Source organism: Hemiscyllium ocellatum, chromosome 32, assembly GCF_020745735.1.
Source record: "Hemiscyllium ocellatum isolate sHemOce1 chromosome 32, sHemOce1.pat.X.cur, whole genome shotgun sequence".
NCBI lineage: Eukaryota > Metazoa > Chordata > Chondrichthyes > Orectolobiformes > Hemiscylliidae > Hemiscyllium > Hemiscyllium ocellatum.
In genome coordinates, this window is record NC_083432.1 from 16078461 (window position 1) to 16103539 (window position 25079).

Sequence of the window (25079 nt, forward strand, 5' to 3'; positions counted from 1 at the left end):
ACTCTGTTCACACCAGGAGCCTGCTCACTATCCCTGATTACACTAGAGGTGTGCACACTGACCTTGCTGATGTTAATGGCCTGTGCACTGCCTCGATCACGAAGGGCTGCGGCACTGAACGTGCTCAAAATCGTTGTGGGAAAATGAAGTCGAGATATCGCAACCGTGGATGGTGGATGTTTGGTTTGGGCGGACGGGGTTTAATCAGCTTGGGTGGAAAGGGGCATGTTTGATACAAACTGCGGTCAGTGTTGGGAGGAATTAGTGATTACAAATCCCCTGGTGGGCCTCCGCTACAGTGTATGTATACGCAAGACAAAATGGTGCCAAGTGATGAATCGCCAAAGCAAGGGACGGTCATTTGAAATCTGACTGGTCACACAAAGTCCACTTGAGGGCCTTCTGACCTTTGGTGCAATGAGGCTGGCCCATAATGCAACTGGAGCAACTTTGTGACCTGCAGCCATTCAAACAGACATCATCCTAAACATTCTCCTGGATGGCCCTCTCTATTGGATTGTCTAGTCTCCCGCTTCTTGCCCATCCTGGCAAGTCTTTCTGAAATTAATCGTGGCAGGGTCATTTTAACCAAACAGGTTCCATTGCCAAGCAGCCAGCAGCACGTTGTTGGCCCTTTCAGACAGCCGGAACAGCTCAATGAACCAGCCTCACTTTAGCATCCAAGAGCAGCTCATTAGGAGTAATCACCTCACTGTTGGGGGCCATCTTATCAACCTACATTTCCTGAACTTATGGCTGTACTGTGAACTGTATATACAGTCGGCTCAGCCTATTAATGATCCTTTGAGCCTCAGGTTAAATATAATGAACTTTGAATAACTTTGGCCTTATCTTTATTTGCTGGCATCCTGGAAATATTGTGGTCCCAGTGACCTCTCCTGTGACTGACCTCTCTCACACTTCCTCTCTCTTTCTTTGTCTGTCACACCTCAGGTTGCCTGTATGCAGTTCATTAACATTGTTGTCCATTCGGTTGAGGACATGAACTTCCGGGTTCACCTCCAGTTTGAGTTCACCATGCTGGGACTGGACGAGTATCTTAAGGTAAGAGAGCACTAACCAATGACTGGACATTGTGTCAGATGTGCTACGGTAAAGCCTTCACCGATTCGCAAATGGTACACTTGGCCACCTGGCTTCACAAGAAATACCGAGATTTCAAATAAGTGAAGCTCACTAGGTAAAGGTCTCAGACTCGGAACCAAATATAAACGACTAGATTTTAAGAACAGAAGCCTCCTATTTGTGTTTATTAGGTCTGTATCTAAATTATCCTTAAACCAAAGGAACTCCTGCAAATGTAATTTCAAAACATTTGTTCCCTTTCCTTCAGAATTGTTTCTAACAGCCAGCCCTAGAAATGTAAGAAGATATATGAACAGAAAATGCTCATTAACATGATGGGCCAAATGGCCTGGTTCTGCTGCTACACTTTATGGTCTTCAGTTATCTAGCTCCCAGCTCAATGAGTTCAGAATGGAAGACTATATGGGTTTTATAGGCCAGAGTGATTATCGTTCTACTCCATAGAGTACAAACTTACATCCCATTCAAATGCTTAAAACTGGTGCAAAATTCCTGTTTGCCTTGTTCCAGGACAAACATTCCCACAAGTTATAATACCTCTTAAAAGAATGTGGTACAAACATGGGAACAGTGCCCACTCTTCAATGTTGTTTCCTCTTTGTGGTGTTCAGTGCTAAAATATCATGTATTGTTTGCAGAAACTGAAGTCATCAGAAAGTGAGAGGTTACAGGTGCAGATCCAGGCCTACCTGGATAATGTATTTGATGTTGGCGCACTGTTGGAAGATGCAGAGACCAAGAACGCAGTGTTGGAACATGTTGAAGAACTCCAGGAACAAGTGGCACAGGTAGTAGGCATTCTGCCTCAGTGAAAGGGAGAGGGAGGGTTGGCATTGGCAGTGGAGGGGTGTAACATCTGCTGCAGCCACGAGGCATAAAGAGGGTGACACAGACACATTCATATGAAATAACTCCACAGAGATCGGTATGCAGTCACCAAGTCAGCCTTTATTTCAATGTGGAAAGTCCTTGACACAGATCCAGCTCCTTGATTGGTCCAGATGAACAGCCCCAGTTGGGGAACTCCTACTCTATAAGGTCCACCTGGCTAACCTTGTGACAACCACTACATCATACACACATGTGCATGTGCACACACAGACATACATTCTCGCACACGCAATCTCTGCCTGACACAAGTCCATATGAATACACACGTTGTCTCTCTCACACACATCCTCACACCAACTCACACATTCACTCACAACACACTGTCCATACACAGTCACATACTATTCCTTACACTCACACTTGTATAATCACACACTCTCGTACAGATGCACAATACTATGTACACTCTCACACTCTCTCCTTCTCATACTCTCTCCTTCTCACACTCTCTCCTTCTCACACTCTCTCATGTGTAAGTTCACACGCTGTCATATCAACACAGTCCCCCGTGCTCACGCACACTCTTCTCACATTCTCACTCTCTCTCATGTCTAAGCTCACACTCCCTTGTACAGACAATCTCACATATACACTCGCACACCCTCTTCCGCATATTCATACACACTCCCATGCACAATCATGCACTCTGTCACACAGGCATTTTCTCACACATCCAGATCCACACTCACAATGTCTCACTCACACAGAATGTCCAATGACACCACAGTTTTCTCCTGCCATTGGCTTTTAATGGTATCCCTAGTATTATAAGCCACGCTGTCCAGTCGTGAGGGCTGACGCCAGCCTTTCACACAGATCAGCGTAGCTCCACAGACAGAGTGGGCAAGGTAGGGACACACCCAGTGAGGAACTGCACTTGTAGGAGTTGTTCTAATGTTGGCAGTATGAGTAAAGATGAATCTGATGCCGAGTGAGTCAGTTTCAATCACAGATCATTTCCCCTTTCTACAAACGGATATCCACACGATCCTGGAGTAGTCAGATATTTGCTTCACAATTGGGGTTTGAACACTCACAGAAGGTGTAAATTTGAACAAAGCGATATTTTACATGCACACCTTGACAATTTGACTCTATTATAGATGTTATACAGAAGTTAACACACACAGAATTCCATTTACCTCAATCATGGCAAGCAATGGTTGACCCCCATCTTTCTACCTCAATGCTGGTGAAGAGAATGTAAATGCACGACCAAGCTTCCAAACTAACCTCGGTGGAGACAGGGAGGTTGGAATCTGTTCCTCACCTGCCAGGGATGAAGAAACATCCACCTGCATATCATCCTCTCCCAGTGGGAGAGCTTGATGAGAAAGGTGGAGAGATGACCTGAAGCCACAATGTTACTGCCCAAGTTCAGGAAGAGGGCCATAGAGCTCAGTGTTTGCTTTAGCCCCCAGTTTCTCTGCAGCGTTGTGGTGCCCAGGACTATCAACACAAACATGCTTGTCTCACAATCTCAGTGGGTACACACTGATCACTATCCCAAACTCATCAGGTCAGATGAAGGGATTCTTATTAACGACAAGGGGCAGCTGGGTGGCAAACTGGGTTGAAAGGATTTGATTATGAGGCAAAAGGCCCACATTCCCCTGAGTGTAGAAGATAAAAGAGTGATCTCATTTAGACATTCAGTTGGGAAAGCTGAAGAAGACCTCAGAAAGGTGGGCCGTGAGCAAACCCTTAATAATTTGGAGGTACAGGGGCTGAAGGATCTCTTCTGTGCTCTCTGACCTGCCTAGGCCTTAACAGTGTAGAGATGTTCAGAGGCCTGTACCAACCCCACACCCTCATGAAATATTCAGACGCCTAACACATCTGTTGCGCGCACGCGCACACACACACACACACACACACACACTCACCAGGTCTTACCCATCCTGGTGCTGAAGCTTCAGAATCCCTCAGGCGTTCCTGAGGAATTCCTGCAACTGTGCACTGAGTGGTTCTCGGTGAAGCCACGGCATCCTTTCCCTAGCGGGGGGACGGTAGGTGAAGCAAATTCCAAAGCTGCTTTGCTGGTGGAAGGAGTGTGCCTGAATCATGGAATCACACTGTGCACAAGGAGACCCTTCACCCCATTGTTGGAGATACTGACACTTTGTAAGAGTGATTCACTAAGTCCCCTTGAGCCTATTCTTCTCCAGTAGCCCTGCAATTCTTCCTTTCGTGGTATATTGTAGATTTGGATTCCTTTCAGGCAGTGTCGAGGAATGTGGGTCCATTCTATTACTTTAGTCTTACAGTCTGGGTGAGTGAGGACTGAGGGAAGGGAACTGTTAAGTGACATCCTCACAATTTTGGTCATTGGGCCTGTGTTTTCCTGTTTGTAATTTGATTTCCATCTCTCGTGCCTTTGCGTTGTTCAGTTGACAGAGAAGCTACAAGAGGCTGAGAATGATTCCATGATGAAAATCGCAGCGTTGGAGAAACAGCTGATACAATCGCATAAAGAGGTGGAGAGTCTCAAGGTAAAAGGTGCTGGGTGTGAGTGAAGGTGTGAACTGTGTGGCTGAGGCCAGAGTGAAATGGGGAGGCTGAGCAAGCGTGGCTAACTTGGGCAGAGGAGTAGGGGACATTAAAAGCAAATTACAGGGCTATTGGCTGGGAAAATGTGTGGTGTACACTATGAGACAAAGAACAAAAAAATGCTGTCTGAAGCCAAAGTTTAAAATTTCACAGCAGAACCCCAAGTTTAACTCGTAACAAAAAAAAACAAAGAACTGCAGAAGCTGGAAATCAGAAACAGAAATTGCTAAAAAAAACTCAGCAGGTCTGGCAGAGAGAAAGCAGAGCTAACATTCTGGGTCTAGCAAGCCTTCTTCAGAACAGAGAGTCACCGGATCTGAAATATTAACCCTGCTTTCTCTCCTCAGATGCTGCCAGACCTGCTGAGTTTCTCTAGTAGTTTCTGTTCTTGATTAATTCTTGCCTGCCTATTGGTAACAGGGCCTTAGGAACACTTAAATGAAAGGCATTTCACTCAGTCATCACTCATCTTTGCCTGATGTTCACCTGAGTAAGGAAACAGGGTCACCAACAGAAAGGAAGCAGGCACTTTTGCGAAATAGGGTGATGGAATCAGACGTGCGTGTAACATTATTCAGCAAAGAGACAGTGGGAGCATCCCTCTGTCAGGCCGGGCCTGCCTGAGGGAGAACTGAGGGCCATACGTGGGGGATGCCTGGACTGGCCTTTGTCCCAGACTGTAGCGGCCTGAGCAGTTCTGCTGGACCTCACCTCCCTACCTCTGCTCCTCCCGCACTGAGTGAGAGGATTCAATCCTGCAGAGTTTTGGACTGCTTTGAGCAGGACTCCAGGAGCATTTCAGGTGGATCTTTGGGGCTACCTGGTCATGCAAAACTCAGACTCCACAGATTGACCTACTTTGGGGCTTTCTGCCTACCCATCAACCCTCCCACCCCACCCAACCCCATGACTCTTTCAAATCTGGATCAAAACTCAGTAAAGTGCGAAACTGCTTCTGTCCATATGATGAAGATCGAAGCCGAGTCATGGGTAAAAATATCAAAGAATGGAGGAGAGACACTGTGCTCAACTAACAGCCAGTGGGATCAGAAAACTCAGCACAAACTTTCAATTGAAGCTGATGTTAGTACTGTGCTGGCAGTGAGGTATGAGATACAGTGGTAACGTCCTTCCGTCTCAGCCAGAAGTCCCACCTCAGGGCACAATAGCTTTGGGGAATGTCGCAATCTAGCCGTGCAGTGGTTGATTATCGATCTGCAAATCCTCACGATACAGAGCGAGGGCGAGAGGTTCATTCTCAGTAGGAATAGTGTGGCAGTTACAATGCAACAACCTCCCCATCTTCGAGAGACCACGTGCTGTGCCAACCTCATTCCAGGGGACTGGCACACAGCCGGAGTGTGGGGCATTTAGCAACTGGGCAGAGCAGGAGACACATGTGTCTTTACATTTAGGAAAGTGTTTTCTGGCCCTCTCCCCATGTGAAACTTTTACCTTTCTTTATCAAGCCTTCCTCTTGCGGTATTGGGTTGTGTGGACAGAGGGGGTGAGTTTGACCTTTACTGTAAGGTTTCCTCCCTGACAGGAGAACTTCAGTGAATCTGCAACAAAGCTGCAGACTCTGCACGCACAGATCAGAGACAGAGAGCGGGTGATCCAACAGCACACGACTTTGGAGCAGAAACTGTTCCAACTGGAGCAACAGGGGCAGATCAAGCTCCAGAGAGGGGACAACGGAGATCTGGACATCGAAATCATTCCAGTGGTGGTGCACCAGACTGTTGTAACTACGTCACCAGAAACTGAGCCCAGACCCAGCAAAGGTACCACCTTAAACCATCACCCAAGTCCTTGTCCCTCACTCCCATTCCCCGGTAGGTTCAACACTTCACATCGATCCAGCCTTCAGGCCATTGGTCTGAATCTTCCCAAATCTTCGATTGATGTCCGTGATAAGAAGCTGAACTTGTTCTCATTGGAGAAAAGATGTTTCAGGTGGGGAATGGGGGAGGTCAGGAAGCAAGACTTTTATTTTATCAAATGGGTATGCAAAAGGACCATAAATACTGGAAAATCTCAGCAGGTCAGGCAACATGCAGGCACAGAAACAGAGTTAACGTTTCAGTTTGATGACCTTTCACCAGAATTGAAGAGAAACAGAAAATTCAGAATATTTAAGCCATTACAAGTGGAAGGAGAAAATCTGCAATAGGCTCGGGATTATGCAGAAATTACGGAGTCCCGGCTTTACAGCTCTCTGTTCAAAGCCTCTTTGAAGATGAGAAACCTCTTATTATTTTTTAAGACAATGGCCACCAATTTGGGGCCAGAGTGAGGTCTACTTTCCTGATTTCCCAACTCCTTTCCCAGCCACCGAACCCTAATCGGATGATTCACGGGGTCTCTATGCTTAGTAAGATGCCCAAGCTTGGGAAAATCCTGCTATATTCCATGAGTACAGCAGTAACAGTGGAACAGCGATCTTCAATGGCTCCTGCTTCCTGAGTCCCATTGCCAATGGGAAAGAGGCAATAGTGCTGAGCAGTGGCAGACATTTGGTGGCTGGAGGCAACATCTGGGTTTCAAGAGAGAAATGGCCCCCAGACGTTAGTCAAAGCCTGGCTGAGAAAAGGGGTCTTGTCTTTTTACACTTAACATTAAATTCCATCTCCCTAAGGCTGTCCCTCCTCGCCAAATTAAAACAAAAATACTTCAGACATAGTAGGCCAAATGGCCTCCTTCCACAATGTTAAAAATCTGTGATTTTATTATTCATCTTGGTAGGAGTGTGGCGAGATCTGAGAGGCAAGAATTGAGCTGCTCATTCCCACGTGGTGAGAGAGCTCATGATGGAGCATCTCTATCTCTGACCAAACAGGAGATGCTTAGCTAGGAACAGTGTCCCCAGTCGGACAAATTTAAGGCTCAGCATTAAATGTTCTTTCTCTGCTTTCTCCGACAGATGTACCCCCAGCCCCGACCATCACCGAGAACGCTGCTGAAGTTACCAGGCCGAGTGCCCATCCCTCTCTAGAGCCATCGCCAAAGAGTCTCAGTGGCCCTCCACCCCCTCCCCCGCTACCCGCCCAGGCCAAGATTGATGGTACACCACCAGCGGTTGTACAAGCTCCTCCTCCACCACCACCACCACCACCACCTCCTCCTCCACCCCCGGGTGCTAGCATTCCTCCACCACCCCCGCCGCCAGGACCGCCCCCACCCCCAGGAGCACCCCCACCCCCAGGAGCACCACCGCCACCAGGAGCACCACCACCCCCTCCTGGAGGCCCTGACGCCATGCGTATTTCAACAACAACAGGTAAGGGTCATGAGAACGCTGCTGAGGGTAGTTTCGGCAGAACAGATCATGTACGCATGTGGGTGTGTGGGAGTTTGTGTGGGTGTGTGGGAGTTTGTGTGAATGTGTGGGAGTTTGTGTGGGTGTGTGGGAGTTTGTGTGAGTGTGTGGGAGTTTGTGTGGGTGTGTGGGAGTTTGTGTGGGTGTGTGGGAGTTTGTGTGAGTGTGTGGGAGTTTGTGTGTAGGTGTGTGGGAGTTTGTGTGGGTGTGTGGGAGTTCGTGTGTGCATGTGGTTCGAGTGAAAGTGCATTTCCTGTTTTTGTTGGTCTTTGTCAGAAATTTCTTCACCCAGGCAGTGGGTGAGCATTAGTTTAAGCCAAAACATTAAATATTTTCAGAAAGAAGTTAGAAGTGTTTGGGCGAAAAGGATCAAAGGATATGGGGAGAAAACAGAACAGGGGACTGAGTTGGATGATCAGCCATTATAATATTGAATGGCTCAAAGCGCAGGTCATTCCTGCTCCCATTTTTCAAACTGAGGGGTCTTTTCTCTCCCACATTGTAATCATCTTATAGTTATCAAGTGAAGGAGCAAAGATTCTTCATTTGTTAATGGTTATAGAACAGGAGCAGTTTGTCCCTTTGTGCCTCAGGGGTACACTCAGCCAACAGTCTCCATTATTTTAACCATGTCTATGTCTCCTGTCCAAGGGCAGGTCTGAAAAGTTGGGAACAAGCTGCCATTTTAGCCATTGTGGGTACAGTGGAGTGGCTTGCTAGCTGCTTTTGAGAGTTCAAGATCCAGTGATCACAGTCAGGTTGAACGCTGGCAGAATCGAGGCAGCATGTGGCTTCTAGCCAGAGAGTTTTCAATGGATGCTCCATGCATTACCATGACATCCAGGGTGACCAGTCAGAGGAAGGATTGGGGGAACACGACTATGTAGGAGCCCCAGACTGGGGGTGGAAGCAAGAAAGGGTTTATTACTGCAAAGGCTATGGAAGCAGGATGCATTACTGACAGGCCCAAAGGGGCAGCAGCATTGAGGCCATAAGGATGAGAATGGGCCTTCCCAAATGCCTTTGCTGCAGTCCCTCTTCCTCAGATGTGTCCTGATCCATCCTATTGACACCAGAAGTTCCAGCCTCATGCATAGGCAAAAAAATACAGAGAGAAAGAACCAAGGGAAAATGGCCTTCTGCCCAGATGAAAAAAACCAGCAAAATTTGTGAATGACTTGTGTTAGCCTGGCACAGCTTGCTTCCACAAAATGAAGCTCTGAACCTACCAGTACATTCATTTCCAAACATTAATGGTTCTTTCTGTCTGAGTGGGAAGGTCAGGCTCATGATCCAAGATGGAAAGCCAAATTCCAGGAGCATCCTAGAAAATCCAGGATGGTTGGTCACCCTGATATCTGGTGAAAAACTGGCAGCACTGATATAGTTCTGTGACATCTCATTGCATATGTTCCAAAGTTATTCCAGCACAACTCAGAGTGAGTCTATGGTCCACTGTCTCCCACAATCTAATGTTCAGTCTCTCGGGTTTGTTTTCTGGTTTGCTGAGCTTATGGTATCTGTCACATCTGCCTAATGTAAAAATACAGTTACTGTTTAGTTTTTACTGCACGTGGTGATGTTTGGCCCAACAGTTTTGCTTCAATGTTTTAATTTATCAAAACAAATTCACTTTCTCCTTTGAGGATGAGTTTCAATGGTCCTATTACATCTGAAGCTAAAAGAACAAGCCCTAGCAGTTACAGTTTTAACTTTAACAAAGTTTAATGGAGGCTTCCTCTTGCTATGGCCTACTATAATGCCCAGTTCGGGTGAACTCCCACAACCTTGTAATGGAGGTTGTTCCTTCGGTTTCTCATCTAGATGTGAACAGTTCCTAATACTCAAGACATGGTAGTCCCTTGAGCTTCAATGGATGTTGTTGCTTTCCATCATTGATCGTCTGCCACTCTTGCTACTGAGGCACAAACAGTTTAAAGCAATTAATGGAGTAGGCCACAGGTCTCAACTTGACGGTCACTCTCCTAAATGGCTGCTTTAAGGAACTTTTGAGAAAATGGCCTTGTGTTGATTTGGGGTTTGCAATGGCCAAATGGGGTTTACAATGGCATTTGTGTAGTCTATGAGGTAAGAATAGTTCAGTGTTTCTGGCTGCAGTCCTAAGGTTTGAATATAAATAGAATGAGGGTATGATGCTGGAGTTCAAGCTACCTAACAACACTTACACAGTGGATGAATTCTCTGTGTTACACTCTACCCTTGACGCTCTACCTCAGGTTTATCCAGTGGCACTACAGCCCTCTCTTAAGGACCCACGAAGGACTCATGATATCATGTGCTGCATGTGTCAGTGATAGTATTATAAAGGGGAATCCCCAGCTCTGAACCAAAACAATAATATTTTTAAAAAATCAAGTTGTGTTGTCTTTTAAAATTATGAAGTAACTCAGCAATTTTACACAGGCTGTACCTGAAGAGTCAGAAAAAAAAAGCTGAATTTAGAAGCACAGATAGGAAATGACTTAACGATCATCATCTCACAAAGCTAACACTGATACATTTCAGTTATTGCATACATTTTAAGCCAAGTTATATCTGGCATTAGAACAGAAACATTAGTATGCCACTCTTGAAGTCCCTCTACCTGTGGTTTTTAGTGGAAAGGGGTTTGTGCCTTTGTGAAGCTGACAGTTCAAGAGCATTTCATACAAGCCTGTTAATGCATCCTTGCTAAAAGCAATCATTTTCTTTCAACCTATTTGAAACTGAGGAGCTTTTCTGACGTTCCATCATTCACTGCTGTTGATGGTTTCATGCTTTCAAGTTTAAATTCTTCTTTTTCCATTCTCTGCCCAAAGACAGATCCGAGCCCCAGTGCTATGACCTCCAACCGCTGGAAGGTAAGGAGGCAGGTCCCAAACATACCCCATCCAGAAGGGGCATCAAACTACATAAGGTTGACACTAATCTAGACTGAACTGGGGGTCTAGCTGACTGAGCTCAAAGCCCCCTCCCAGCCCTATCTCTCTGAGATGCTGTGGCGATATGTATTTTAACGTGTTGTATCTGGAACAATGGGCAACAAAGGTAGAGGCTCGAACATCTTCCAATAACATGGTTGATGAGCAATCTGTCCGGTTCTAACTGCCTGTCCCTGGCAGGTGGAGGAACGATTTCCAAGTTGACACCCAACCTGTGTGGCCAGGTTTTGAATGGGCCATTCACAGGCATTGTGTTCTATCTTTCAGGCTCAAACCAAGAGCTTTTTTTCTCTGCTTCCAACTCCGATATCATTGTTGTTGGCATCCTATCATCTACATAAGATAATAGGCAAGAACCTAGCCCTAACCCTAATCCTAACCCTTCCATCTACATAAAACAAGAGGCAGTAACCAAGTCTCACCCTCATCTTAACACTAACCCTAATCCTACACCTAATCCTAACTTTAACACTAATCCTAAATCTAAAACCAACCCTAATCCTAACGCTAACCCTAATCATAAACACTAAACATAACAGTAATGCTAAACTAGCCCTAACACTAACCTGAACACTAACAGTAACAATAAACCTAAACCTAAATGTAATTCTTAACACAAATGCTAATCCTAACCCTAATCCTAACCTTAATGCAAATCAAATCCTAACACTAACCCTCACCCTTCCACCTACATCAAACAAGAGGCAGATAGAAAAACTAACCTTAACCTTAATCCTAAACCTAATCCGAAGCCCATCTCTAACTTCTACATCAGACAAGAGCAGGAAGCAAGTCAAATCCTAATCGTAACCCTAGCCTGAAGCCGAACCTGAAACCTAACCTTAATCCTAATCATACCCTAATCCTAATCCTAATACTCACCCTAACTCTAAACATAACACTAACCCTAACCCTAATCCTATCACCAAACCTAACCCTGACACTAAACCTAACTGTAAGCCTAATGCTAATCCTAACCCTAACCCTAATCCTAACTTCATCACAAGCCAACTCCACTGGGAATATGATAACTTCATATGGTGCAGGTGCCTGAAGGTACCACAAGAACCATATATGAAGTCACTTTCACATGTTGTCATGGATATTATGTTCAATCTGTTGCCAAGCTACTGTAACAACTGATCATCATGATGGTGTGGGCCCACAGGTGATGTCTGAGATGTCGAGAAATATCTTCTCATATCTGAGATGGAGAGTGGAGAGCCTGTGGAATTCTCTGTCTCAGACAGTTGAAGCCAAAACATTCAAGAAGTGGTTAGATACAGTTTGTAGAGTTAAAAGAATCAAAGGGTATGGGGAAGAAACAGGAGCAGGGGAGTAAGTTGGATGATCAACCATGGTCATAACAAATGGCAGAGCAGGTTTGATGGGCTGAATGGCCCATTTCCGCTGCTATGCTCTACATTTCTATAAGTGAAGCTGCCTGTATCGAAAAATGTAGCCAGCCTCGATGCTGTGGTAACTTGCGGCATTTTCTTTGTCAAAAATCTCAACTTTCCCACAGCTTTCATAAGAAGTTTAGGAATTAAAATAACATCCAGAGTTGTGAGATCTAACTGTGACATTTGCTTGGCCAAGATTATTCTACAGCAGTCAATTTGTTGTATGTGTCCTTTTGCAGGTCTGAAGGTAAAGCAGCCAATCAAGACCAAGTTCCGAATGCCAATCTTGAACTGGGTAGCACTGAAACCCAATCAAATCAACGGAACTGTCTTCACTGAACTGGACGATGAGAAGCTGTTGCAGGTGAGACGTTGCTGCTGACACAGAAAGTATGTCAAAAGTTTTAAATGCTTTAGCTGCAGTGACAGAATTGGAGGTGATTCTCTTGGCTCTTTTGGAAGCATATTGCACCAGGAATTTCCAGGATTGAGTTGATCCCATGTCAGGTACAGAACCCTGGAATGATGCTGGTCTAAAATGTCAACCTTTGGGTCTGATGTTGAGTTATGATCAGGTAAAGCATGCTGGCAGGTGAGCAACAAATTGTTCTTGGCTAGCATTTCCTGCCTTCCAGAAAAACACTGATTGCTTCACTTCCTGTTTCTAGCACAAAATGGCTGCCTCATTTTCATTGACATCACAGCAGCCACATTGAAGATTTCTAGCACAAAATGGCTGCCCCATTTTCATTGACATCACAGCAGCCACATTGAAGGTTTCTAGCACAAAATGGCTGCCCTGTTTTCATTGACATCACAGCAGCCACATTGAAGGTTTCTAGCACAACATGGCTGCCTCATTTTCATTGACATCACAGCAGCCACATTGAAGGCTTCTTTACTTTTTTTAAAAAAACAAAATTGATGGAAGTTCAATAATTATTGAAATCTAGATTTGAAATTACAATCAAATCAATCGGTTCTGTCCTTCACACTATTCACCTGATTTCTAGGAGCTGAACATGGCCGAGTTTGAGGAGCGATTTAAAACCAAGGCTCAGGGCTCATCAGTGAATATCAACACCTTAAAAATGAAGGTCACGCAGAAGGCAGTGAGTAAGGTGACACTGATTGAGTCAAACCGAGCGAAGAACCTGGCCATTACTTTGCGAAAAGGAGGCCTGAGCTCTGATGAAATCTGCAGTGCCATTGACAAGTAAGCCTTTTTGTGATTGGTGAATGGACAAACATTAAGTAAGTTATAGCGACAAAGTGTGTTTGAATGGGTCGGAAGTGGAGTGATGGTAGTTTTTCCTTGAAACCTTTCGAGTGCTTTATAAGCAAGGAGATTTCTGCGTGCTCCTTATTCTGCATTGAATACAGAGAGCTGAATTAGGGTAAGATATTAGTTCTTGGTGTTGAAACTGGATGCGAGATCTGGTATAGCAGTGGAGAATAATATGAAGCCACAAAATCCAAACAGGGTTAGGAAGGCACTGGAAATTTGAAACTACTGCGAATAATTCAAAGGTTTTCTTACTTCTGACCCCATTTCTGCCTCCATCTGCAGTCAAAAAATCTCTACCGTCATCAATAGACGTGGGATCAGCCCTTTACGATTAAGGTACAGAGATTCTTTTTCACTCAGACTTCTGAAGAGGCAGAAGTCATGCGACACCAGATTATTGTCCACCAAGTTTATTTGAAATCACAAGTTTTTGGTGCGCTGCCCCTTCATCACGTGAAGTCAACCTGCTGTTCACCTGACAAAGGAGCAGCGCTCTGAAAGCTTGTGATTTCAAATAAACCCGTTGGACTATAACCTGGTGTCATGTGACTTGTGACATTGTCAACCCCAGTCCAACACCGGCACCTCCATATCCCATCTATTCCAGAGGGATCTAGATGTTCAGGCAGAATGAGATGGTTGGGGATTTGACTCCAAGTAAATCAATGGTTGTGAAGATCAGACAAAAAATGAGGGTGTGGTCAAGGATTAAATATGATCTTAGTGACTGACAGCTGGCTTTGAGGAGTTGCATTGACTACTCTTGCTCCTCGGTATTATCTTTACACATTGAGTATTGAATGGCTGAAACAAAACCAGGAGGTGAAACAAATTCAGGGGCACGTGTTAACCCACCAGCAGGCTGCAGCTCAAAATTTGTAGATGTTTGAGATTTTTACTCCACCAACCTTTCTCCTGGCATTCCTTCCAGTGGTGGGGGGTGGGGTGCTTTTTGTTCAAGGTAGGCAGTCCCTTGTTGAACACCTGAAGAGCGTTGACTAGTTGCTCATGTCATTCATAATATTGGTTCAGACTAGAAAACTTGAAGGTCCAGAAAGCTACAACTCACCACAATTATATAGCAGCTTTAACAACATAAAATAGCCCCAGACACTTCACAAACACTTTGTAAAACAGAGTGTGAGACCAATCATTGTGAGGACATGTAAGATCAGATGACCAGAGGTTTCATCAAAGCAATAGATTCAATTGATTAATAAAATATCAGGAATTTAAAATTAAGCTCATTAATGGTCTCCTTTGTCATTCCCCTTTAGATCTCCTCTCAATTTCTAAACCCTAGTGAGGAGAGGCTGAAACTGAACAATATTTCCTTACAAGACAAACCTTTTATCTCTGGATTCAATCGAGTGAACCTTTTTTAAATTGCCTCCAATACAATTACATCCTTCCTTAAGTAAGGGGAGTTACTAGAATCATCAAGTCATACAGCACAGAAACAGACCTTCCAGTCCAACTCCCCCATGCCGACCAGGCATCCCAATCTGACCTAGTCTCATTTGCTAGCATTCGACCCAGGTCCCTCTAAACCTTTCCTATCCATATCCCCATACAGATGCCTTTTAAATGTTCTAATTGTATCCACCTCCACCACTTCCTCTAGCAGCTCTTTCCAAAAATGCATCACCCTTTGTGTAGAAAAGTTACCTCTCAGGTCCTTTTTAAATCTTTCCCCTTTGATCTTAACACTATGCCCTTCACTTTTGAACTCCCCTATGCTGGCAAAAAAAGACCTTGGCTTTTGACCCTATCCACGCCCTTCACGATTTTATAAACCTCTGTAAGGTCACCCCCTCAACCTCTGGCACTCCAAGGAAAATGGCCCCGACCTGTTCATCTTCTCCCGATAGCTCAACCCTCCAACCCCAGCAACATTCTAACAAACCTCAAGTTTCACAACATCTTTCCTATAGAAGGGCAACCAGAATTGAATGAAATATTCGAAAAGATTCCTCTCCAATGTTCTGTCCAACCACAACTCCTATATTCAATATTCTGACCAATGAAGGCAAGCATGCCAAACACCGCCTTCACCACCATGTCTACCCGCGACGCCACTTTCAAGGAACTGTGCCGCTGTATTCCTAGATCTCTTTGTTTGGCAACACTCCCCAGAAACCTACCATTAACTGTGTAAGTCCTGCCCTGGTTTGCCTTACCAAGATGCAACACCTCACATCTATCTAAGTACAGCCGTAATGTTATCCCTAACCAAAAATGTCCCACTCCTCCTCTCTTGTCTCCCTTTCTGTTCCTCCTTTTGCATCGATGTCCTGGAACATAAAGCTCCCCTTCCTGTCCATTCCTGAGCCATGTTTCGATACATAATAGCTATCTGTTTCTTACCTGAATAAACAGTTCTGACCACATTTGCCCTTCCTGATAACTCATTCCAGCTCTTTCCCCCCTCTGTGCACATAGAGAGCTTGGTACTTTGCATGTCTGAGTCTTGTCCTGTACGTCTGTGGCGCTATTCCTTTCTGTGACTAACACGTGCATCACTTTTCTCTCCTGCGCCACTCAGATTTGACTTGCAGTTGCTCAATCTGGATTTCATCGAGTTATTGACTCGTTTTATACCGACTGAGTATGAGCGGAAAGTACTGCGGCAGTATGAGGCCGATAAAAAACCACTGGAGGACCTGGGGGAAGAGGATCGCTTCATGATCAAATTCAGCAAAATTCCACGACTCACAGAACGACTGAACATCATCATCTTCATGGGCAACTTCAATGACAGCATCCAGCTGCTGACACCGGTGAGCACTTCTACCCCCACCCTGGGGTTCATAGGGCATCACAACAGGAGGAGGCCCTCAACCCCTGCAGCCTATACTCCCAATCAGTGAAATGGTGGCTGCTCTTTGACCTTACTCCAAATACACAACTTTGCCTCATCTCCCTCCCTGAGTTTGGTTAACAATAATTCATCAAACCCTGATGAATGGCTCTCGCACAAAATGTCGACTCTCCTGTTCCTCGGATGCTGCCTGACCTGCTGTGCTTTTCCAGCATGCCACTCTTGACACTAATCCATCAGTCTCGGGTTTAAAATTATCAGATTGACCAACCAGCATCAACTTGTCCTGAGTTGATGACAGGTCGGCCTTTGTGAAAGAAATCTCTAAACGTCTACTATCTATTTCCTAATTTCACTCTTGAGAAAGAGGATTCTGATTTTTAGACCACATCCGATAACATTAGACAAATGAAAATAGTTTATCTCCATGTACTTTATCTGAATGTTGAAACATTTTAATCAAGCTGCTCCTTAACTTGATTAATTCAAGGAATACAGTCCTAGTTTGTGTTCTGTCTCGTCATAATTTAAACATTGAAATCAAGGTATTATTCGGGTAAAATGTGTTTAGGGATAGTTAGGTAACGTCACTATAGTCTGAGTCCAGTTCTCTCTTTAGAGGGAGATGACTGATATTGGGTTTAGCCTGAGGGTCATCACGATCGCCATGGTAACCTCACCCAACGCAGGAGTGCATTCTGCACTGTTGGCATCACACTGCATTCCAAACCAGCGTCCACCCTGTTGAGCTAACCATGTTTATTGGTCAAATGAATATTCCAACGGCCCCCAGGCAGCAGAGGAACGGAAGGTATTGAGGAACTGGGTTTCATTTGTGTCCATGTGAGGAGTCAACAAGTAAAGTAGATAACGGGAAAGCAGTGGGTATAATATGTTTGGATTTTCAGATAAGGTACAACACATTAGTCTATTTAGCACGATAATAGCCGAGAGTGTTGAAATTATTGTATTGGAATGGATAGACAATTGGCTAACTAATAGAAGACAGACAATTGGGAGAAGCAGGGTATTTTCAAAAGGCAACTTCTATGTAATGGAATGCCACAGGGATCAATGCTGTGCCAACATTTATTTACAAACTATATCAATGACTTGGATGAAGAAAGTGAATTAACTCTTGCCGGATCTGTGGATGACACATCAGCAGGAAGTCAAGTGGTGAGAATGACAGAAAGAGGCTGCATACGGATTTAGACAGGTTAAGCGAGTTGATGAAAACTTGTAGGGATAGAATATAATGTTGGGAAATGTACTTTGGCAGGAAGAATAGAGGAGCTGAATGTTATTTCATAGGATAAAGACTGCAGAAACCTGCACCAGAGGGGGATTTGAGACCTTTGTCCACAAATCACAAAAAAGCTAGTACCCAGGTTCAGAGGGGAACGAGAAAAGCAAATAGAATGTTGGCCTTATTTCAAAGGGAATGGAGTATAAAAATAAAGTTAAAAATATATCAGGTACCAGTCAGACCACAGCTGGAATACTGTGAACAGTTTTGGTTCCTTCATCTAAAGAAAGATACCGTGATTGGATGCAATCCAGAAAAGCTTTAGACTGTCTAATGAGGAGAATTTGAGTAAGATTGAGCTTGTATCTGTTGAAATACAGAAGAATGAGAGGTAAGCTTATTCTTATATACAGGATTCTTAGTGGACTTAACAGGGTAGATGGGGGAAGGTTATTTTCTCTTGTGGAGAGTCTAGGACAAGAATAATGGGTAACAGGCTTAAGACAGATATTTAAGAATTTCTTCTCTCAGAGGCTAGTGAATCTATGGAATTCTTTGTCGCAGAGGGTTGTTGAGGCTGGGTCATTGAGTATATTCAAGGCTGAGACAGACAGATTTTTAAAGAGAAATTGGTGGCAAAGCTCAGCAAGTCTGGCAGCATCTGTGAAGAGAAGCCAAGAGTTAATGTTTTGGGTCTGGTGACCCATCCTCAGAAAGAGTTTTATATAAAAACAAAGGGTTATTGGAAGCCTTGACTGTCAGGAAATAGTCACTCCCAAATAATGTTCTGAAGAAAGATCTGCAATTGTTTCAGATTTTACTTAGATTTTTAATTAGTAAGGAAATCAAGGGTTATGGAGAAAAGACAGGAAAATAGAGTTGAGGATTATCAGATCTGTCATGATCCAGCCAAATGATAAAGAGACTTGATGGGCTGAATGGCCTGCTTTTGCTCCTGTATCTAACGGTCCCATTCAGGTCTTTTGTGGACATTGAGCCCATCACTCCCAATGGTATTGTCAAGCAGCAGCATGTAGTTGAAGAAGAGGAGTTGGCTTAACATTGGGACTCCAGAAATAACTGTGTGAGGACTGTCAGGGAAGCTCCTGGAGATGCTGCGTCTATGATTGAATAAGGAAGACTGGAACCAAGCCACAGACAGCACCACTGAGCTACATAATAAGGAAAGGTGTTGAAAGAGACTGTTGTGATTGAGCCAAATGATGCAGAAAAGTCAAGCTGGGATAATGTACAGAAAATATAATTTAGGACGTTGTTTAAAGTGGTTTCAATAGGATGGATGGAAATCAGAGTTTCGCTCCCTACTTGAATCCTTGCGGGTGCAGCTTGAACAGATTTCCAAGGTGGGAATAATTCCAAGTGCTTTTGACAGCAAGGAATGGGGCAGTACTGAGAAAGGACAGTGGAATCACTGACCGGGTGGGTTTGTGAAGGGATTGAAGGGAGGGAGAGCCACACAAGATCCAAGGCAGCATAAGACATGATAAGGCGCTTATAACAATTAAAATTGTCCCCATCCTTTTTAATATCCATAACAATCAAGACTAAGCAAATTTTAGTTAGTGGTCCCATTAGGATACACGCTGAGAAAGAGTTGATAATGAAGATGATGTAACTCTATCATCGACATTCATACACTCTCAAGGCTCTTGAGTGGAAGATCAATGGAAGAGAGGGGTAATCAGTTTTCTGTACATCAATGTGCAAGTTTAAATAAAAAAATGTTTGTTGGAACTCCTGACTGTTAGACAATAGTCACTCTCAAATAATGCAAAGGCAGAGATGTAACCATCTCAGAGAAGGGACTGTTTAGCAGAGTAGAGCAGCCTTAATACCACAATACACACTCCCAACTCCGAGACCTCATGGCTAGCAGAATACGTGAAGCAAAACAAAGCAGGGGTTACCTCATGGAGGCATTTCAAACCATATCCAAACTGAAAGTGATATTTAATAAAAATGAAGGCAGCTTTGGAAGTTTTAGGAGAATTCAATTTTAAACAAATGAAAAGGTTCTTTTTGCAAAACCTCACAAAATGTTTTTAAATGAAAATACTACTGGTTCAAAATTTAAACAACTAAAACATCTTTACAAATGCTGCCATTGATTAATGATTGATAAAATGCTGAACAATCTCACGTTTTTGCTGTCAATGAGCGTCCATGCTGCAACATGTCTCCCTCCGAGATCTCCCTCTGAGTACTCTAGGTTGTACATTTTGGTTCCAGTAGGATCGTCCATAACTCATTGAAGTCCTTGCCCTCTCTTACAGCAACTGAACGCTATCATTGCTGCATCGATGTCCATCAAATCATCAGCGAAGCTAAAGAGAATTCTGGAGGTAAGATTGTATAGGGCTAAGCTTATACCCACGCTGGGGGATTGCTGGGAGCTTCACCAGCAAAGGGGAAAGTATCAGGGAAATGGAACAGACTGCAGAACACCAAAGTTGACCAGTATTTTAAGAGTCCGATGATGTATCTACTTCTGTCGATTAATGTTAGTGTTTCAATATAAAAACAGACTTACTACTTTCACTCAGTTAAAAATCACACAACACCAGGTTATAGTCCAACAGGCTTAATTGGAAGCACACTAGCTTTCCAAGCGTCACTCCTTCATCAGATGATTGTGGAGGGCTCAATCCTAAGGCACAGAATTCTGTGTGTTAGGATTGAGCCCTCCACAATCACCTGATGAATGAGCAGCGCGCCAAAAGCTAGTGTGCTTCCAATTAAACCTGTTGGACTATAACCCGGTGTTGTATGATTTTTAACTTTGTACATCCCAGTCCAACACTGGCATCTCCAAATCATGACTACTTTCACTAATATCAGCAAATGGAGAAAGCTAGACCCTACACCACCACTGAGCATTACAACATTAACATTTAGCTGTCTCGCATGAAATCCTCCATCGTGGTTTGAACATAGACACAATGTTATTGATGGGTTAATATTCTGTTACATTAACAGAGAGAGGGGTTTAATATGTGTACAAGGATTTCTACAGCATGGTTTCCACACCTTAGTGTAATCATTAAATCCCAACCTAGCTCTGTTCCAGCAACAGACATGAAAACAAAAGTGAGCTGACCCATGTAAAAGTAGCGGATAGAGGAATTTGGGAAACACATGTTAATCAGTTGTATCAGATTATCACAGGTTGTACAATCTACCCTACTGATGTATTACATTTAGACATCAAACCCAAGGTATAAGTATTGTGTCTGCTGTCAGTGCACCCAGTAGTTATTAATCTAAATTCAAAGGACTGAAATGCACCTTTAATTTAATCACTGAATACTGCACAGGAAATAAATGTGTTTAATGCCAATCCTTTGCAACTCATCGCTGTTTAAGATGGGTTTCTCAGGTTCTGAGTTCTGAGTCTCTATGCTGGTCTGTGGGACGGTGATGTCTTAGTAATCCCTTATTAAAGAGTCCAGTAACCTTCGTCTCTTCTGGTGATGCACGTTACATGGGCAGACTACAAGTTAATAATCCCATCTAGTGTCAATGCCCAACCACTGTAGCAGTCCATCTAGCAAAGGGATGAAAATGTAAGAATCTGGGGCAAGAGAAGTGACTCACCTCCTCCTAAAACGACATCTCAAATAATTTCATTGCTTTCAGCTCTGTTATGTTGCTTGTCCTTTATTCTGGTAAAAAATGAGGTCTGCAGATGCTGGAGATCACAGCTGCAAATGTGTTGCTGGTCAAAGCACAGCAGGTTAGGCAGCATCTCAGGAATAGAGAATTCGACGTTTCGAGCATAAGCCCTTCATCACCATATCTTGTCGGACATGGGTCTGAAAGGGATAATTTTGAGGAGTACAATAACCACCACTCACTCTGATATTGTCATATGGACTTGCAGACAGGACAGTTTAGGATTTTGAAGGAGTGAAGTCTAAGATATGATCCTCCTCCATGTCTCTGTAACAAGGTTTAACATTGTTACGAACATGCAATAAATTCTATCTTGGCCACATTAAAAGATTGTTCTAATTAGATCAGGAAATGGTTTTCCTTGACCACACCAGTCAGACTCTATAATTTTCACAACATGAAGAGATGGTGGCAGTCACCTTGACCATGAGCAGCAGCTATGCAGTACAGCAAGCTGACAGGCCCATACAACATATCCTATTCAGTTACCTCCTAAGGAGGGCTTATGCCCGAAACGTCGAATCTCCTGTTCCTTGGATGCTGCCTGAGCTGCTGCACTTTTCCAGCAACACATTTTCAGTTACCTCCTAACCTCTCCACACTCCACTGGCTTCTCATCAGTCAGAATGCTGAGTTTGCAATCTTTGCCCTCAACTTCTCCATGACCTTGTCCCATTTAATCTCAGCAATGTCTACTCAAAGCAGAGCCCAGTCCTTGTCTCATTGCATGCTGCCAGACCTCACTTGAAATCTCATTATTTTCCGCTTACGTTGTTTCATCTGACATTATTAATGTTTTCTGTCACCATTGACCCAGCACTATGATATTCTGTTCCTCAAGTTTTCCAACTTGTCCCTTCTGGAAAGTTTCCTCCAGCTCTTCATCTTCAGAATGCTGCCCAACCTCAATATCCCTACTTTTCCCTTCCCTGCCCTCCCACCACCTACACAACACCCCCTGTTGTCTCCCCTATCTCCTGGAAAATAACCACTCATTTTACTAGACTTGCTTGTCATTTAATTTCAAGTTGTATTATTCCAAACAGAATGTCGCTTTAAAGTTGCAAAGATAGAGTTTGCAGTTTGGGTGAGATCAGGCACAAATTGTTCTCGTTTTCAAAGCAATTCAAGGTTCCACCCAAATGCATTTACATTGTTACAAATGTAGACTGTTCCATTCTATTTTCCTTACAGTAAAAATACACGTTGATATACAAACTTATGAATGAGGAACAGGATTAGGCCATTCGACCCCTCAAGTCCGTTCCACCATTCAACAAGATCATAGCTGATTTCATTACTCCACATTCCCACCCGTCCCTGATAACCTGTCAGCCCAAAGCTTATCAGAAGCTATTGTTATGGACCAGGCCAACCCCCTCAAAACATTTCAAGAAGGTAGCCTAGACCCTAACTTTGCTAGTAAAGCAGATATTCCAGGAGAGATGCTGCTGGTCAAACCACTTAGTTCTAAACAAAACAGAATTTATAGACAAGAATACCAAATTAAACACGGAAGGAGAACAGAATACAGAATAAATTAACCTATCCGAAAACCTGACAGATTATCCCAACTTAATGATGCTGTTCCAACTACTTATAACAACCCCCCATAAACAACCCTTGACACAAAAGGTAAAATCAAACACAGGTTCTTACAGGAGAGAAGCTAGAGAGGCCATATCAGCAGGGACCTGCTTCTTTTGGTCCATCAGCTTCCAAACAGTACTGTTAAAACCAAACCAAACCAGAGATAAGCTGAGCTGGGAGAACTGGCCACTCCCCTTTCACTGTACAAGTGTTCATTTTCAAACACTTGAAAGCCTACTGCTTGAGGCAGTATCTGATAGCTATAATCGAACTGGCTCTAAAACCCTTCAATTTAGACTTTTCGGAGTCCATGTCTTTTACGACTTCTCTGGGAAAAAATAGCAAAGGCAATGTAACCTTGCTAAAGGAGCAGTTTCATCATACTATATAGTTCTTTCTTTATAGCATTCAATGATTGCTTATACCACCTTTCGAAAAAGAGAGTTCCAAAGACTCAGGAACCTCTGAGAAAAAGAAAATCTCCTCATCTCTGACTTAAATGACTTCACACACTGACTCCCAGATTCTCCCAAAGAGAAAACATCCTTCCCACATATGTCCTGTCAAAAGCCTCCAGGTCTTGTAATTCAATCAATTTGCCTGTTATTATTCTAAACTTTAGCAGATACAAGCTAAGCCTGTCCAACATTTCCTCTGATCTTCTTATTGTTTCCAATATATTTACATTCTTCCTCAAATCAGAAGATAAATATTGTATACATTATTCCAGATACAGTCTCATCAGTGTTCTGTATAACTGAAGTGTAACCTTCTTAGCTTGCCCTTGCAATAAACCAAAACACTTTATTAGCTTTCCTAAATAGCTGCTTTATGGGCATATTAACCTTAAGCAAATCGCCGCATCTGCTCCCAGGAGGACCAGTTCCAACACCGCACAGCCCAGATGGCCTCCTTCTTCAAGGACCGCAGATTCCCCCCAGACGTGATCGACGATGCCCTCCACCGCATCTCCTCCACTTCCCGCACCTCCGCCCTTGAGCCCCGCCCCTCCAACCACCACCAAGACAGAATCCCACTGGTTCTCACCTACCACCCCACCAACCTCCGTATACAGCGTATCATCCGCCGTCATTTCCGCCACCTCCAAATGGACCCCACCACCAGGGATATATTTCCCTCCCCTCCCCTATCAGCGTTCCGCAAAGACCACTCCCTTCGTGACTCCCTCGTCAGGTCCACACCCCCCACCAACCCAACCTCCACTCCCGGCACCTTCCCCTGCAACCGCAGGAAATGTAAAACTTGCGCCCACACCTCCTCCCTCACTTCCCTCCAAGGCCCCAAGGGATCCTTCCATATCCGCCACAAGTTCACCTGTACATCCACACACATCATCTATTGCATCCACTGCACCCGATGTGGCCTTCTCTACATTGGGGAGACGGGCCGCTTACTTGCGGAACGCTTCAGAGAACACCTCAGGGACGTCCAGACCAACCAACCCAACCACCCCGTGGCTCAACACTTTAACTCTCCCTCCCACTCCACCGAGGACATGCAGGTCCTTGGACTCCTCCACCGGCAAAACACAACAACACGATGGTTGGAGGAAGAACGCCTCATCTTCCGCCTGGGAACCCTCCAACCACAAGGAAGAACTCAGATTTCTCCAGTTTCCTCATTTCCCCTCCCCCCACCTTGTCTCTGTTGGTTCCCTCAACTCAGCACCGCCCTCCCAACCTGCAATCTTCTTCCTAACCTCTCCGCCCCCACCCCACTCCGGCCTATCACCCTCACCTTGACCTCCTTCCACCTATCACATCTCCATCGCCCCTCCCCCAAGTCCCTCCTCCCTACCTTTTATCTTAGCCTGCCTTGCACCCTCTCCTCATTCCTGATGAAGGGCTTATGCCCGAAACGTCGAATTTCCTGTTCCTTGGATGCTGCCTGACCTGCTGTGCTTTAACCAGCAACACATTTTCAACCAAATCATGTACTAGAATACCTAGATTCCTCTGCAACTCAGAGCTTCACAATCTCTCACATTTTCCCACATTACAATTAATTTGCAAGATTTTTGCCCAGTAAACTGTGAGGGGTTGTTTATGTCCTCTTCACAACTTACTTTCCTACCACCTTTTTGTTAACAGTAAATTGAGCTATCATACCTTCAGTCTATTTTATATGTAATGAAAGGTTGAGGTCCGGCCCTGTTCCCTACTGTTAATTGGGACCTAAGCAGCTCCAGCAATTTACTCACTAACA

At 44.2% G+C, this 25079-nt stretch overlaps 1 protein-coding gene across 4 annotated transcripts in view; it reads left to right on the forward strand.

Moving 5' to 3' along the window:
* LOC132831037 (formin-like protein 1) overlaps positions 1-25079 on the forward strand; it is a 273471-nt gene that overhangs the window by 206222 nt on the left and 42170 nt on the right. For all 4 annotated transcript variants that reach the window (XM_060849081.1, XM_060849083.1, XM_060849082.1 and 1 more), the window contains 9 exons: positions 955-1065; positions 1746-1895; positions 4389-4490; positions 6095-6332; positions 7472-7828; positions 12452-12576; positions 13226-13428; positions 16046-16280; positions 19865-19933. In XM_060849081.1, coding sequence (XP_060705064.1) covers positions 955-1065; positions 1746-1895; positions 4389-4490; positions 6095-6332; positions 7472-7828; positions 12452-12576; positions 13226-13428; positions 16046-16280; positions 19865-19933 — 1590 coding nt within the window. The remainder of the gene's footprint in view (positions 1-954; positions 1066-1745; positions 1896-4388; positions 4491-6094; positions 6333-7471; positions 7829-12451; positions 12577-13225; positions 13429-16045; positions 16281-19864; positions 19934-25079) is intronic.